Below are 15866 nucleotides of genomic sequence, written 5' to 3'. Positions count from 1 at the left end.
TAAAGAGCTCACAGCACCTCCAGTGATAATGATTTCATTGATGCTGCAGCAGAACTTTCATAATGGTTTACTATGGTTTTAAAGAAACATCAAAGCAACATGACACCAGCTGTTCCTGACAGCTCATGCAGAACAAAAATTATAGTTCAGTTGTGCATATCCAAATATAATCTGCCTAAGGGTGAACAGTTTGTAAATCAAATAATTTGATTGAGCCTACATGCTTTTATTGTGCAGAATAGAGACTTCCTATTCAATTTACCAGGTTTTGTTATACATGTGTGTAGGCACACTCACTGTTCCTTCATCTAGGATGCCACTGAGCAGTGGAACTCATTAACAACAGCTAGTAACTAACTAATCAAAAAACAGAGAATCTGCCAGCCCAGGTAGGATGGGAAACCAAATTTACACCTGACAAAAGGAGTAATTAGTGAGCTTAAAGACAACAGGAAATATCAGATGGGGCACAGAATGCATTAATAATTGATACACTAGAACTCTTTGTTATTCCCTTAGAGGGTTTCATTGTTATAACTGTTAAAGTGCATTTTTTATTAGATTACCCACTAAAAAAAAAAAAAAAGGAAATTAAAAAGCATCTTATTTATAGCTATCCCAAAATGCTCACTTTTTTTTTTTCTCAAGACATGGTCTGAAAAGTTGTATCCATCATTTGCCAATTGAAGTGCAGTTTCTAAGCAGCTGTTTACAAATATAAGTTGAAGTGTCTGTGGTCTCTCTGTTTTCACTTACCATCATCATTATTTTGCTTTAAATGGTCTATCATAAACTGAATGGGATCATCTGGCTTATGAATCAAGAGTTCTTCAACCATGTTCTGAAAATAAATGGGTAATGTTAGAGGAAAATTTAACATAGCTATGTGTCACGATAGTCATGATATATTGCAATTTAAGACAATGTAATTATGAGGATCTTAAAGAGTTTATAAATGCTAATTCATTTTCTTAAGTCCCTTTCAATAAACAGAATAGAGAACATGAAACCTTTAGTAGAGGCTGAAAAAATTTAAGTAAAACAGTTTAAAAATGCCAAGAAAAAACAAACAAACAAACAAAAACTATTTTCTTTAGCTTAATTATGATACATACAGACACCAGAAAGGTTTGGCTTGGGCAGTCTGGTGTAGGTAAGGGTTGAGTCAGCACTGACAAAAGCCATACAAGCAGTTTCAAAACCAGCCAGCTTAAATCAGCATCTCTTCGGGACAAGTTAAACCTCTTTCTCAAGCACATTCCCACAAGTTCCCAACCAGCCTAGAGGACCGCAGGACAGATAAGACTTGCAGAAAACACACAAAGCCCACAACCAATTGAAACCACAAAAGCAGCACATCTCACTTCTTTAACCCTGCTGGTCTTCCTCCTGCATGAAAACTAGGGGGGGGGGTGGGAGAAGGGTTTAAAGCCTTTCTCTGAACGACTGCTTTGGATTCAATTTTCCTATTAAATGTTTGAGGTTATACGGGGCCTTGCTTAGCTCCCACTGATACCAGCAGAGATCCTGCTGCTGATTTCAGCAATGACTGCAGTTTTACAGGCAGGGAAAGGAGTAACACTAAGAAACACTAACTCCATTGATTTTCTTATAAAACATTTCAGCACAGTCAAGGATTCTGTAATTAAAACTAAACATCAAACAGCAGCTAACGTTCTCACTTAGATTATCTACCGAACTGCTTACACTGGAATAGGATTTTTTTTCCTAAAAATCAGTCATAACACTTTTATATTTGAAAGTAAATTCTACAAAGCTTGTGTACTCCATGAAATGTTATGCTCTAGCCAACTGATCGCCTTTTATTGGTTTAATTTCCTTTTCCGCTTCATTCACTTCATGAGAATAATTAAACCACTCTATTTTGTTTATGAACTGTTTCACATGCAAATTCCGATGCTTCCAAGCCTGAGTAGCAAATAGCCTAAAGTATAAAATTTATATTTTTATTGAAAGTTCATTTTAAAATGATTACTTTCCAGCATTGTTGATTTAAACTAAGAAATCTGAACTTGGCACTACAATTATCAGTGGCTTTAAAAGTAACAAAGCTAGAAAATTTGGTCTTACCACAATGCCAAATTGTTCAGGCTGACCATAACTGATACTCTGACTATTCGGTGCCCACGTCCCACCACCACTTACACACCTGCTTAATTTTATTCACTTCTGCTAAGCCTGGTTTAATTTTACACGAGCAATTCCATTAATCTCTGGGGGAGGTTCACATCTTGGGTCTCGTGTTTTTGGTTTTGCATTTTGAGTTTTTTCAATGTTTAAGTGTAGGACAATAATTTCAAGCTCTGTTTGTACTGTTGTATTGCCACAACACAGCTGAAGCATGACGGGAAAAGAACACTCCTCGTAAATCCCATAAGCATTTTACACAGCATGAGGTCCTGCAGCTGCTTCCAGTGCCTCACAATGTGAATAAAATAAAATAAAATAAAATAATAAAGCCATGGTGCTTGTAGCAAATGGCCTTGGAATTACATGGGGAAAAAAGAGAGGAAGAGAAGGGAGGAGGAGAAGGAAGGGAAAATAAGCTTTTGTTTTCCAGGGAGATTTGAAGAAGGCCTCACAAAGCCCGAGCTGGAAGGGCGAGGGGTCAGCACCACTCCCCACAGGGGCTGACCCCCCTCGGCTTCATCCCAGAGCAGCCCCAGCCCGTGCCCTCGACCAGACCCGCGGCACACAGCTCAGATTCCTCTGGGGCAGGGACTCTCTTTGCACATCCCGGAGGCCGCTTTTGACCCTACAGACAGGCCCCGGCCCCCCCTCAATCCTCTCCCCGGTGCCTTTTGCAGCCGGAGTGGGGCAGGAGGCCACCGGGACACCCTGCCCCCGGCCTCCTCACACGAGCCCGGTGCCCCTCACCCGGGGGCTCGGCGCCGTTCACCTGCAGGAGCCGCCACAGCCCCCGCTGCTCCGCGTAGGCTCCCGCCGACGGCAGCCACGGCGGGCCGGGGGCGTCCATGGCCTCCCTTAGCAACCGGCGCCGCGTTGCTAGGGAGTGACGTCATCATCCTGCGACGCGCGCGGGAGACGGTGACGTCATCGAGCGGCGACGGCGGTTGCTAAGGAGACGGCGGCGGCTGTTGCCAAGGAGACGGCGGCGCCGCCGAGCTCGGGGGGAGCGGATCCAGGCCCGGCCCCGGCCCGGCCCCGCGGGGCTGCCTCGGCCGGTAGGGAGCCGGGGAGAGGGGAGAGGCCCCCCCCGCTCCGCTGAGGGGTCCCTGGGGGGCTCTGGGGGCTCCCCTGAGGGCTCGGGGCCGGTGGAGGCCGGAGGAGGCCGGAGGGTGCCGGGGTCCGGGGGGTTCCCTGAGGGAAGCCAAGCGGTGAGGGCCCGGCCGGGGGCGCCGGGCGGTGGCTTCGGATGGGGTAAGGGAGGTGTTGCCCACCCCCCGGGCCTCTCAGCGCGCTGTGGTTATGTTTAGAGCAGAGCCGCCAGGGTTTGTAGCATCTGACTGCCAGGGGCCCTCTGGGCTCTCTGCCTCTTTTTGCAGCATCGTTACTGCCTCACTGACGGGCTGGCTGGGGCTCGGGGCCTGCAGGGCTTTGGCACGATATATTTTCTCTTTTCTTGCGTTTTTTTTATTTTAATAAACTTTTCTACTTAGCTCCACAATTCCAACTGAAGTGAAAGATAGAATTACACATGTAAAATCGCATAATTGCTAAAAAGTAGCTCCCTTTCTCTCCTTCTCTGCCAGAATCCAGGTGGGGGAAACATGAACGAGGTAAAGGAGGCTCTAAGAACCGTAGAACAGCACTACAGGCTCTTCCTGCAGCAGCAGTTCACGTTTATCGCAGCGCTGCAACACACCCGAGAGAACGCGCACGACATGATCAGACCCGTGGCAAGCATCGACCAGGTACAGAGCACTCGGCACAAAGTTCTCTGCTGGTGGGCACAGAGAACAAGGCAGTGCTGCCAGACGCTTGGGTCTAGTTTGGCGATGAATAAATGTTTTTACTAAGGGAAGATGCAACAAAACTTGCTTCTGACATCTGTGTGTAGCTCTGCAAACCGGTGGCAAAAGATTAAGTAGGGGAGAGAAATGACTACGTGAGACTTTCCTGGTTACAGAGAAGGAATTACATCGTTCAGCATCACTTTAGGGTTGAGTTTAATACTGTCATTTCAGTTCCGTGGCGTAGCCAGAAATGCAGGGTACAAGACACAATCAAACCAAGCCTCTTTCCCCAGCCACACACGGACTCTGTAATCCTTAACTCGCAGTAAGCAGCATGCTCACCTCTTCCCCCCGGTATTGGTGCTGCTGTATCTTTCTATAGTGCTTATTAAAAATAATGGCTGTGTTACCGACATAGGATGATGGATCGAGGGCTGAAACTCCCAGGTGGGCTAGGTGTTTTCTGGGCTGGTAAGTGAATTGTCTTGGAATTTTTATAACACAGGATGTTTTAAGTAGTGCAAAGAAGTTAGACCACTGGAAGACAAAGGGGGAAGAAATATCAGGATAAAATGAGAATTGTGGATGTAAGAAAGCAGAACCCAGGCTCAGAACCCAGATGCGTGCCCAAGTCGGAGTGAAAGCCAAGCTCTGATTAGGATGAAGAAACAGAAGTGAGCTGCTTGTCTTTTCTGAGGGCTGACTCAATTCTAACATACGGTCTTCATTCATAACATTGAAGAGGATCTGGACAGACATAAAACGGATCCATTTTCTTCCAAAAATAGGCACTGAGGTTTCATATTGCATTATTATGTCTCAAACATGCTGATACTTCAGAAGGATGGAGCAGGCTTGGACTCTCTTTCTTGGCAGGGATGGAAGGCCTGCTTTTTGTGGGGGTGAGACCTCGTGGGTAACTACTTCTGCAATTAACTGATCCACAGCATCCTCTGTGACGTGGTAACATGAGCTTAGTGGTGGCAAACCATACTGCACAGAGAGCCCTAAGGGTATAACCTTGCTGCCCTAGGGGGAGAGTGGAAAAAAGAAAAGAGCAAGGTACTGGGGAGAAGGGGGAAGAACTGGTGCAGCACAAACTGCTGATCCCTTGTGCAGAAACCGAGAGAAATTTCACCGGGGATGCAACCAGACAGGAAATAGCAACAGCTCCTTAAAGACTTCTGCAGGGGACAGGGTACGAAGGCAAATCCCCAGTGGTTTTGTGAGACAAATTCCTCAGTCACTTGCTTCATCCACAGACTCAGATGACCCAGCAGGTCCCTGTGCTGCAGAGCGTGGCTGTGCTCGGGGCATTTGTCCAGTGCAGGAGCTCTCCCTGAACCCCCTGGGCTGCCGCTCAGGAGCCAGCAAGCGGCTAATGCAGACCTGTGTGATCCTTGCCAGCCATTGCTCATGTTGTCCTGGTCCCCATCCTGGCTATGCAGGTGCATTAACTCCCTTCTGTTGATACTGACAGAAAGGAGTCCTGTAATCCTATCGCTGAACAACCAGGCTAAAATGCTATTCTCTTTAGGACTATTTCTGCACACAGCAACAATAAAAAAAATCCTGCCACTCACACGGACACAACGCACCGTGAGCAGAGCAGGAGGAGAAATCTGTAGTGGAAATGGACCTGTAGGGGCCTTTTTTATTTTTCTTACAAACCTGCTGAGAATTTGCCCAAGTGCATTGCATGGCTTTTCTGTATGCACAGGCTGTTCCAGTGCTGGAACTGTTCCTCTGTTCTTATCCTGAAATCTTACAGAAAGCACTAAAGGTGTTCGAGTCCAGGCAGGACTGCCAACCAGCCGCGCCGTGCTTTGTATTCCGACCACTCACGCCTGAAGTGGCTGCAATGCCTTTGGAGAAGGGACTTAATCTCTTGGCATAACGTCTCGTCATACAATGCCATTCACTCTGGGTAACAAAAACAACAAAAACATTCCAGGGAAATAGAGAATATCATTGCTATAACTGGTTGGTAAGGACAATTTAAGTTAAATGGTTTTAATTTTGCATTCACATCTTGTGGTACCAAATAAAGAGCCACAGAGAACGTGCACGTATGCGAGCACATCCACGCTATTACTCCAAACCACTTGCAGCTTGGCCTCTGCCCCCACCTCCCACCCCACTCAATGCAAGCAGCTGTGGCAGCGGAGACAAAACTCTGCTGACATCCAACCTCTCTCTGCAATGCTCGGAGAAGAGCTGTGCTTTTGGCTGCAGCAGTCCCACACTTCTTCAAAGAGGGACTCCCTCAGAGTCACAAGAGAAAGCAGCTTCTTGTCACTAACCTGAGCAACTTTGCAGCACATCAAAATGTAATTTAATGTGCGTGACCCTGTCTTTCCTTATGTACTCCACAGGTACAGTCCTACATGGACCATTACTGTAACAATTCCACGGACAGGCGTATCCTCAACATGTTCCTGAGCATCTGTAACGACCTAAGCAAGCTCTGCCACAAGCTGGAGGCCGTGCATCCTGGTAACAGCACCACCAACGGCATTTTGGAAAGATGCAAGCTGCTCCTTAGCCACAGCAACGATCTGAGCACCATCCGAGCTAAGTAGGTCTTGCCATCAGCTTGGTCTCCTTGAGGCGATTGAGGGAACACGAACATTCCTACTTGACTTCTCTGTTGGTTTCTCTTGTAACACCTCTCTGGCTTTAGCGAGGATAAAAGGCGCTACCCAGTTCACAGATCCAGCTGTTGTGAAAACATTGCCAACCTCCACTCACACAAAGGAATTTATCTGTGTATTTGTTCATTTTACTGGGGCGTGGAAGGTCATACACAGGCAGGTCAGTACCCTGAGGTCACGTGCATTGATGAGGCATTTTGATCCTTCTGGATCCCTTCCATCAGATATCCTACAGTCTCTTCCTCCCTCCTGTTCCTGCTCTGTGTAGGGTTAATTTCCGTGGGGCAAGTGTTTGTACATGCTCTTGAACACCAGGGTTGCGCTGCTTGGGCTGCTCTGCTGACTGTGTCCTTCTGTGCCGCAGATATCCCCACGATGTTGTGAACCACCTGAGCTGTGATGAGGCCAAGAACCATTACGGAGGTGTGGTGAGCCTCATCCCCATCGTTCTAGACTGCATGAAGGAGTGGCTGTACCACACTGAGAAGCTGCCGCGGCACATGCTGTATAATGTGAGTGGTAGAAGTGCTCTCTCTGAGAAGAGGGCACCCAAGGACGAACCAGCTAGGGCAGCCATTTCCCAAAATCCACCTTCCGTCCTCCCTGAAGCTCAGACCTCAATTAGTAACAAAGATTGTGTGCAAGTGCAGGGGAGTAAGCATGTCAGAAAGAAGCACCCGAATGACACAGAAAATCACAATGGGAAACTGAAAAGTCCCTGGAAACCACCCGGTAGACATGCCTTTTAAGGGATGGAAGTTCATGCTTCTCCTGCTTTCTGCCTTTAATCAGGTGGCTGATTAAAATCAGTGAAATGAATACTAGAGATCCAAGTTCTGAAGAGTTAGTCCTGTCAAATAGCCTTTGACACTGCTCTCCCTTACTGTTATTTCCTCTCTCCTCCTAAAAGTCATATCCCAGCAGCGGGAGCTGTACCACACATGGTTGCTTTCACAGGGATTGTGGTGAGAGCAGGGAATAATCAGGAGTAATCAGGTTCTAATCACGGATACAAATCTCAGGCAAGCTACCCAAAACAGGATTTTACAGACTTTCTCAGACTTCTTTCTGAGAAATAGCCACTCAGTCCCAAAAGCTGGAGGTGTGAATAACCAGCATGTTTGAAGGACATGATGCAGAGCAGCAAAAACCTCTCAGTAAGGACTCAGAAGCGTGTATGACATTCACACTGGGCTTATCACTAAAGTTCCCTCACCCCAGCTGATCCCATTGAAATTGCCTGGTCTGTGCACCAAAGAATCAGTGTTTGCAGGACCCTCATGATGTCTCCCTTGCACATCACAGGCTACAGAAACGGTCATTCATCGAGCCTTAGCTACACTGACCGGGCTCTGCTGGATTCGTGCAGGTTCTCTCACCATCACCAACCAGTGCACACCACACAGAACAGTTTCCTTTATGCCTGTTTTGACTCCTTAGCTGTTAGCAGCTAGAGATATAAAGGAGGACAACCTTCATTTTGCACCTAGTTTGGTGTATTGACAATATCCCAACTTGAATAAACGCCCCCTTCCTCCCCAGACCTCTGCAAAGCTAACAGGAAGTCATTTCCATTAAATGCGATTCAGGGAACCTAGGGGGAGCAGAGAGATTGAGCTGTGGCCATTTTCAGATGGTTCCTTTTTAAACTGCAAACTAAAATGTCTTTCCCCTCTTTCCAGAAAAGAATCTAGCTTTTTTTTCAAGGGTGTGATGATGCCTAATTAATTAAAACTGAAAGGCATTTGAAATAGTCTCGTGCTGCTTTTATAACAGCACTTTGCAATTCCAGCACGATGACTTTATACCAGTGCTGAGCACAGCTTGCTTTCCAGCCTGCTTAGCGAGGGCCAGCAGAGTCGCAGGCCCTCCCCCATTCCCCACAGCCAATATGCATCTTTTGTGGTGCTTTTCTTCAAGCACAGTTAACTACAAACTTAGGATCTCAATAACGCAATGTCTTCCCTGTATCTGACTGCTCTTTTCCCCTCCCACAGGCAAATTAGCACCTGTTCTTTGCTTCCTGCTGGAAGACACTTCCGAATAAACAAGTTCCCTTTGCATATCTATCTCAGTTTGCTAAAATTGTGGAAAGCTTTTTCCTTAAGATGACCAGATTTTGGCAACACAGGCAAAAAAAAGAAGGAAGAATTAATATAGAGGAGGGAGCACAGGAAGGAATGATAGCTCAGATGAAATAGGAAGTACTTTCAGGAACATTTTTTCTCCTCACACAACCTCCTGTTCCTTTGCACTTTCTTTCCTTCCCCTAACTCCACATGCCACTATATAATACATCAATCCACTCTGGAGAAGGGGCCTGTATGTGGGAGACATCACATCCCAGCTGAATTGAAACGTGGTGAACTTAAAAATGATAATGAAGCCTGCTGAGGTCACACAGATTCTCAGGCACTAAGGGGGTCACAGACAGCACAATGTGCCTGTTGCCACCTCGGGCTTTATTTGGGAGCTCTGCTGCAGAGGTAGCATTATAAAGAAAAATCCAAGTTGCTCACAGCTGCCCTTTAGTGCTTCATGTTGCAAAGACAAGTGTCTGCTAACACTGTTTTGGAAAGTTTTCCAAACCAAGTAGGTGCCACGTTGACTGAAGGATGACAAGTGTTGGGACATGAAGGAAATTTCCTCAGATATTGTTCCTGGCCTTCCTAACCCTAGCTATCATAGCATTTAAATTTGACTACGCAGGCTCTGATCAGACCAAAATTATGCTCCGCTTTGTAGTTCCTTTTCAGCTTCCACAGTTCAAGACAGCACAAAGTGCCTGTCAGAACAGTCCTGTCAAACCTCGGCTACCTTCCAGACCTGCTGTTCGATGTTCGTTCACACCTGACAGAGGTTGTGACACACACAAGAAACCCACAATCCACAAATTTTAATAATTATTTCTAACCCAGCCCCGTCCTTTCAATCGGTTTTATGCAGACAAAATTTTAAGACAGTAGCAGAAAAACGACGGCGTGAAACTCAGGGTCTGAGGTTTGGTAATGACTCGACCAGAATCTGTTGGAAGACTGCAAAGTTAAACCTCACAAAAACATCCAGACAAATTACTTAATTTCCATACAAGTTCTCCTCTTCCAGAGTGGATGGACACTTCAAAAGACAAAAAGATACAGCGAGAATTGTTTTTCTCTATTACAAATCAAGCTGTTTGAAGAATTTACATAAACAGGATGTAAACGCCAAGCAGAAGTGCAGAAGTTTTACTTTAGCCTCTGAGAGCACAACACCGCAGGAGACACTGGGAACCCAGGCAGGGCACCGGAGTGACTTACCCCGGGGTCCGTCAGCCGGTGCAGGAAATAAATACTGCTTTGCTTTCAAACACGGCAGCGGGGACACGGGCTGGTAGGAAACGATCCCAAAAAATCCCGGTGTTTGTAGGCTCTGCGATCCCCTTGAGCTGCAGGAGGGTCAAACCCGGCTTTTACCAAGGCGCAACCGATTAAACCCCTAGATTAAACCCCAGATTAAACATCCAGGCCCTGCTCGGCCCCCGGGAGGTCACCACAGCCTCGGGAGCCCCCCGGGGGCACGGGGGGAGCTCCCCGGGGAGAGCCGGGCCCCGGCCGCCCCCTGAGGGGAGCGGGGCCGCTGCCCAGGGCAGCCGCGGGCCTCGGGGGGCCTCTAGCGGCCGCCTCAGGGAAGGCGGCCCCGGCCCCGCAGAGCCCTGCTGAGGCACCCGGGTCTTGGGGCCTCCGTGAAAGCCTCCTAAAGGCCGTTTGTATCCTAAAAGCCGTTTGTAAGGTGCTCAACCAGCCCCACAGCCTCAAAAGGGCTTCGCCACCAGAATGGTTGCTTTCCCAGGCACGCAGGCGCCAGCTCCTCCTGGCTGCTTCCACAGGCTCTTGGCTGTGCCCCGTCCTGCTCCATCACCTCGCTGGCCTACAAACACCTCGTAGCCCACAGCAGCTTTGTTTCTGTCAGAGCTCTGAATTCAGCTGGGGGTGGGCACAGCAACCACCAAAACCCAGCTCTTGGTCACAGATGGCCAGCCCAGAGCCCTGACATAACCATGAGTTCACCCAGCGAGGCATAATTAGAGGAGGTCCTCAGCTTCAGGTAAAAAGGTTCACCAAGATCACAGATGCCAAAATCATGAAAAGCACCAGACAAAATTATTTGGAGTTAAGCTTTGCATGAAAAGTAAAGCCGAGCTCCACCTGCCAAGCTGCCACTGGATCAAATGAAGTAACTCAGCTCCTGTTGCTTCTCTGAACTACTCTGTAACCACTTTTCAAATTCAGGCCACTGCACCTGTAGCTAGATAGTTCCAATAAATCAAGATGAACCAGCTAAGATGCTTAAAAATTGGGAAATAAAGTTATTTCTTTCACTAGTGTCCACTGCATGCTTATTATTTACAGCTGGGTTTATGAGCTACCAAGCACAGCACTCCACATCCGTGAGTACCCAAGACACTTTATTTCTTTTTGTACCCTGGTGGACATACTTCTGTGGGTAATATTACCTAATTATTTTTACACTGGTAAGTAGTTTTTCCCCTTTAAGCTTGTTAAGGGATATGCAAACTGTATTTAAAATGAGGCAAGATCAACTTTCTGCTTTGTTTTCCTTTCATTTACACCATGCTGTAAAACATACCCCATTGCAGAAGGCTGAAAGCCAGCTTTCCCTATCGCCTAGCCCCAAGATAAGGCTCAGGGTAACTTTTATATAAAATTTTCTATTAAGTGCTCTTGTTCAACCAATGTGTTTTCACAGACAGACTGTACATCACTTGTGCCATGCCCTTGTGTGGGTTGTTCAAATTTAAGAATTATACTTAATTCTGTAATTGCAATGCTGAGGTTCAATGTATGAATTTCTAAATTGCTTTGAGCAACCTTTCAACTATTTTTATTTCTTTGAGGGAAAAAAATACAGTAAGAAACGCTAGTTAGGGAGGCTAAGAAGAGAGGCAAAATGAAAACAACCTTAACCTAATATATCAAGCTTACAGTGAAATCACCTCCCAAATCCCCCTTGGTTTGAAGAACTGCCCTGCGTACAGTGACTCTTCAGCAGGTTACAGAAGAGGGAAGCACATATGCAGGGACAGAGCAAGCCACCCGGCTATGCAACCAGCAGTCTGACATTTTCATCTGTTAATTTCCCTTAACTGTAACCTCTAGACCACATAAACAATCCCCTACAAAGCTAATATGCAGATGTGCCGTGCCGAAGCGTCTGTGGTTATTTTGTGGATTATACCGTCACGTCATTGTTGAGGTTGTTTTTCCACAGAAGATAAAAAGCCATTAGCTCCACACAGAAAAGGGAGCTTCTAGCAAAGAACCCCATGCCAAAAGGGGCAGACCCCCTTATCTGCTCAGTACTACTCAGCATGCAGATTGTGGACGATGCTTCAATGCAGAGTTTGTTTCTCCACGTTTTGTCTCAGCACACCTTGGCCCCAAAGAGAGTGGCTCGCAGGGAATTTAACACAGTAGTGCAAAACAATACATTTTATTTGTTCACAGTTAAACACAAGCAACTGCCTTGACATTTTAGAACATTCTAATACGGACAGCAAAACCTCCTTTTGGTTTAAGTTCTCTTTAGCTTAGGATTGTACCATTTCCTCGTATTTCATATTTATGGCATTTAATGTAGATTGTTTAACATGCTTACAAAGAGCGAGGCAGGGAACAGATTAAATTGACGAAGACAGCAATTTTAGATTTAACTAAAAGCAGTCAGTTAAAAAAAAAATCTGTTTCCACTTCACTGATGGGACCCCTTCAAACAAACTGCAAGTTAACTACATACAGCAGATACATGATTTTTTGACTTACAAAAAAATTGCAAAATTTGTTCCTCCGTAATCTTTGTGGTCCATAAACAAACCTAAAGTGGTTTCCGTTACTATCCTGGTGCTAAAATCCTTTTTTAAAAGAAGAAAAAAGCCACCTCATCAATGAGCTTGCATTACCGCCAGGGCATTTTTGTAACCCACAACAAAAACCGCCTCTCCTCAGAACAAGTGAGGTCATCCCAGAAGCAAGACACTCTTCTGGGGCTCGGCGAAGCAGGATGGTCGAAAACTCCTGCAACACAACTCCACCCAGCAGCTGAGGCAGCCCTTCAAGGGCCATGTGCAAACCGTTCAACTCCCGGTGCTGGGATCCGGTGGGGTGAGAGGCAGGAAACCTCCAAATCTTACCAAAACATACGCTACCACGTTTGCTACCACTAAGTCTTAGAAAACCTACAGACATGTCGACAAAACCAGTCTGTCACTTACAACCAACTCTCTATTTTCTATTCCATGCAGATTCAAGCTTTGACAAAACCACTGAAGTTCACTTTTACTTTCAGAGTTAGGACTGACCAACCGAAAGGACACTGAGAATAATTTAGACAGGCAGAAATGTATTTAGACCCTAGGTGTTAAGTAAAAATTGGAAATGGGAGGCAAAGTAGTGTCCAGCACACGTTCACATGCCACCAGCCCCTGTGACAGACTCCTTTTGCTGTTCAGCTTACAAAGGGAAGTGAACTACAAGTGCAAGTGTACTTGGCTTTGATTTGTATTTGAGACAATTCTTCAACAGCAGCTGCCACCCACAGAATGTTAAAGAAAAGAGACGTGATGCAGGATACCTGTGAAGCCTGATATGTCGAAGTACGCCTGGACCCAGACATACCCAAGGTTTAAAATAAGCACACTGCCTTCCTAACTGCAGGCTCTGTTCTGTCACAAAGGAGATTGAGTCTGACCACTGACAAGCCCTGATCCTGCCATCCTCCTTTCACAGAAGGCTCATCATTGACTTAAACATGATTAACACAGAAAGGCTTCACGACAGAATTCAGGTTCTCATTTCGAGCAGGCTGCTTCTTCGGTCTTGTCCTTTAAGGAGATGGGGGTGAAGGGGACATACCTAGAGCCAAACTGACATTACTGAGCTGAAAAGTGTGCTGCAGGCAGAGCAGAACAGCACTCAAAGGAAACCGTATTCTGTAAGACAAGCCTGAAAACATACTCCCAGGAAGTGAGAGGCCTAGTTCTCAGCCTTGGAACACTGCGGTCTTGCTCAGACCAGGAACAAAGACCAGAATTCTGAAGGACATCAGGCAGGTCAAGTATTTCCCTGATTAAAGAAACAAATGCTCTTTGCACATCTTTGTGAGCTGCAAATCATCATTCTACATCCATGTTCTGCATGCTCTCCCTACTCGAATAAAGCTTCCTCTTCCTTCTCCCACCCCAATAGCTTTCCCAAATGAACCAGTTTGAGGTCAGTACCAGTCTGTCAGGCAAACACTTAAGATACCACCACGATCAGAAGCTAGTGTTTTAACAAGTCTTCAGCATATATGGTCTCTGCATTACAAGCTCCAGTTCCTTACCAAGTGTCTGTTCAAAAGAAACCTTCCAAGAAATGTTAAGGACAATATAAACAATGATTATGAATTACGGCGAATGAATCGTTTTGCAGAGGTACACCGTTCCTTAAACATTTAGGTATTCAGAGTCCAACTGCGTGAAGACTGGGCTCTGAGGGATGTGGGACAGTGGACAGGCAAAACAGAGACCCTTGGGTGAACGCACTAGAAATTCTAGTGCTGCTCCTTTCCAGGATGAAAACAACCAAAGTCACCCAGACAGGCAGCACAATGAACTGCTCTAAATTGGAAGCTTGCAAGGAAATACAAAGCATTCGTAGTAGACTCACAAATGTTAATTTGGCCTCATATTGCACTCAAGTTCATAAATGCAGCCACTCACTGGGGACAGGGAGAAAGGGGGAAAAAAAATACTTGCAAATGCTAAGTTGTCCCTTCAAATTAGTACACGCTGCTAAAGACTGATTTTGAGAAAGAAGCAAGAGTTAGGCTGGGCATTTCAATTCCAGACCCCAAAATCCACTTTGCATTCGTTCAGCAGCCTTCTTCTGTTACTGGACATCGATCCTATTCCGCTGCATGAGCTAGCTGCTCAGACCAAAGAAACAAAAAAGCTTTTAGTTAAACTTGCATTCACGCCTCCTGTTCTATGCCAAGAATATGAAAATAACACTGATTGACTATCTTCTTTTTTAACTGTGGTCATGATGAGTTTCATTGTAGTCCATGATATGAAGCTGTCCAACACTGCTTTCGGGGATCTTAGGTGAGAGGCTGTTATTGGGGCTCGGAGGGGCCTTCGTCTCCATGTTGGGATCTTTACATAGTTCAGTCTTTAGAGTATCAGAAAGGCTGTTGATGGTTCCACCCTGCTCATCGCACTGGCTCTCACTCTTGTTGCGAAATAATTCTCGGGACTTCATTCCAAGGAAGCTCTGGGAGCTGGGGAGTGAACCTACAGTCAGTGGGACAGTAGTTGAGGGTTCCAGTAACATGGACGTCTCCCAGCGATTGATGAATCTCTGGTTCTGGTTTTTCTCTGGGGTGGAGAGCTCGCTGTTGCTGCCACCCTTACTGCTACTACTACCTCGAGTGCTGGGAGGTTTGGTTTCTCCATTTCTACCAATTGTTTCTTCGCTGTATCCTGCCACAGCATCTGCACAACCTTCGTTACCACAATCCAACCTGGTTTGGAACAAGAGAGGATACAGCGTCAAGGAAATGGTAGAAACTTCACAATGGAAATGGAAATGCTAGGGAGCACAGGCCTTACTTTCCATTTCTGCAACTGCATATATACTTCAGCAGGCCTACACCAGCTTTCCTTCCGCAGTTTTGTAGTGAAGCAGAAGCCACAGAGAGCAACCATGCAGGTGTCACACTGACACTTGCAACTCCCATGTTTAAAGCCCAAAGCTGCCAATAATCCCGAAGCGGAACGGAGCTGTCTCCTGACCCATTAAGGAAAAGGAAGGTATCTATACATTGTCCTGGAAGATATCTATACATTGGCCTTTGGTTGTAGATCCTTCTTTTAGACATCGCAAAATAAGCTGTTACCTACAAATCTGCTTGCAGTGCAAGAAATTATCCTCGTGCAGTAGAAGAATGTGGTGCAGAAAAAAAAGGGACGATCTGAGTGAAATTACAACACTACTCGGGCATTTTAGGAAGATGTATGTAAAGTAACTACTTAAAGGCATAACAAATTATAGGCTAAAGAGACCAATCTACGAGACAAACTGGGTATTTGCCTCCAAGTGTGAATAACGTTCAGCTATCTGAGAAGTATTTCCTACACACTGCCAATTTGGACAGTGATTCTCAGTAACCCTGGAAGAGTCCTGAACCTGATTCAGTCTGTAATTGGGAGATAACAGAAATACTTTGAGCTGAT

At 46.0% G+C, this 15866-nt stretch overlaps 3 protein-coding genes across 12 annotated transcripts in view; 1 reads left to right on the top strand and 2 right to left on the bottom strand.

The window, feature by feature from the left end:
• AK8 (adenylate kinase 8) overlaps positions 1-11927 on the bottom strand; it is a 77861-nt gene extending 65934 nt beyond the window's left edge. For 2 of the 4 annotated variants that reach the window (XM_068656870.1, XM_068656874.1), the window contains exons 1-2: positions 2921-3071; positions 757-841 (exon numbers count right to left, since the gene is read on the bottom strand). In XM_068656870.1, the coding sequence (XP_068512971.1) occupies positions 757-841; positions 2921-2998 (163 nt within the window). In that variant the 5' untranslated portion in view covers positions 2999-3071. Of the gene's footprint in view, positions 1-756; positions 842-2898; positions 3072-9891 lie in introns of those variants that run through there. The other 2 variants (XM_068656872.1, XM_068656873.1) reach the window with 2 other exon arrangements.
• On the top strand, positions 3083-10958 carry SPACA9 (sperm acrosome associated 9). Of its 2 annotated transcripts, XM_068656879.1 has the most exons (5): positions 3083-3206; positions 3735-3896; positions 6314-6516; positions 6957-7104; positions 8590-10958. In XM_068656879.1, the coding sequence occupies exons 2-5, from the start codon at positions 3753-3755 to the stop codon at positions 8596-8598; spliced, it is 504 nt and encodes a 167-aa protein (XP_068512980.1). In that variant the 5' UTR covers positions 3083-3206; positions 3735-3752; the 3' UTR covers positions 8599-10958. The 2 variants fall into 2 exon arrangements, with proteins under 2 accessions (XP_068512980.1, XP_068512979.1); XM_068656878.1 differs by lacking the exon at positions 8590-10958 and having other exon boundaries at positions 6957-8065.
• Positions 11928-12069: 142 nt separating the features above from the next.
• TSC1 (TSC complex subunit 1) overlaps positions 12070-15866 on the bottom strand; it is a 29651-nt gene continuing 25854 nt past the window's right edge. For all 6 annotated transcript variants that reach the window (XM_068656846.1, XM_068656845.1, XM_068656848.1 and 3 more), the window contains one exon: positions 12070-15154. In XM_068656846.1, the coding sequence (XP_068512947.1) occupies positions 14662-15154 (493 nt within the window). In that variant the 3' untranslated portion in view covers positions 12070-14661. The remainder of the gene's footprint in view (positions 15155-15866) is intronic.

The sequence above is a fragment of the Anas acuta genome, chromosome 20 (genome assembly GCF_963932015.1).
Source record: "Anas acuta chromosome 20, bAnaAcu1.1, whole genome shotgun sequence".
In the NCBI taxonomy this organism is placed as follows: Eukaryota; Metazoa; Chordata; class Aves; order Anseriformes; family Anatidae; genus Anas; species Anas acuta.
Note: the sequence above shows the minus strand (reverse complement) of the source record. Positions and strands in the feature narration are given on the sequence as shown.

Bases quoted from the DNA above. Each gene is read 5' to 3' on its own strand.
- SPACA9 (XM_068656878.1), top strand. From the start codon at position 3,753: ATGAACGAGGTAAAGGAGGCTCTAAGAACCGTAGAACAGCACTACAGG. The intron at 3,897-6,313 runs GTACAGAGCACT...TGTACTCCACAG, and splicing joins CCGTGGCAAGCATCGACCAG to GTACAGTCCTACATGGACCA. The intron at 6,517-6,956 runs GTAGGTCTTGCC...TCTGTGCCGCAG, and splicing joins CTGAGCACCATCCGAGCTAA to ATATCCCCACGATGTTGTGA.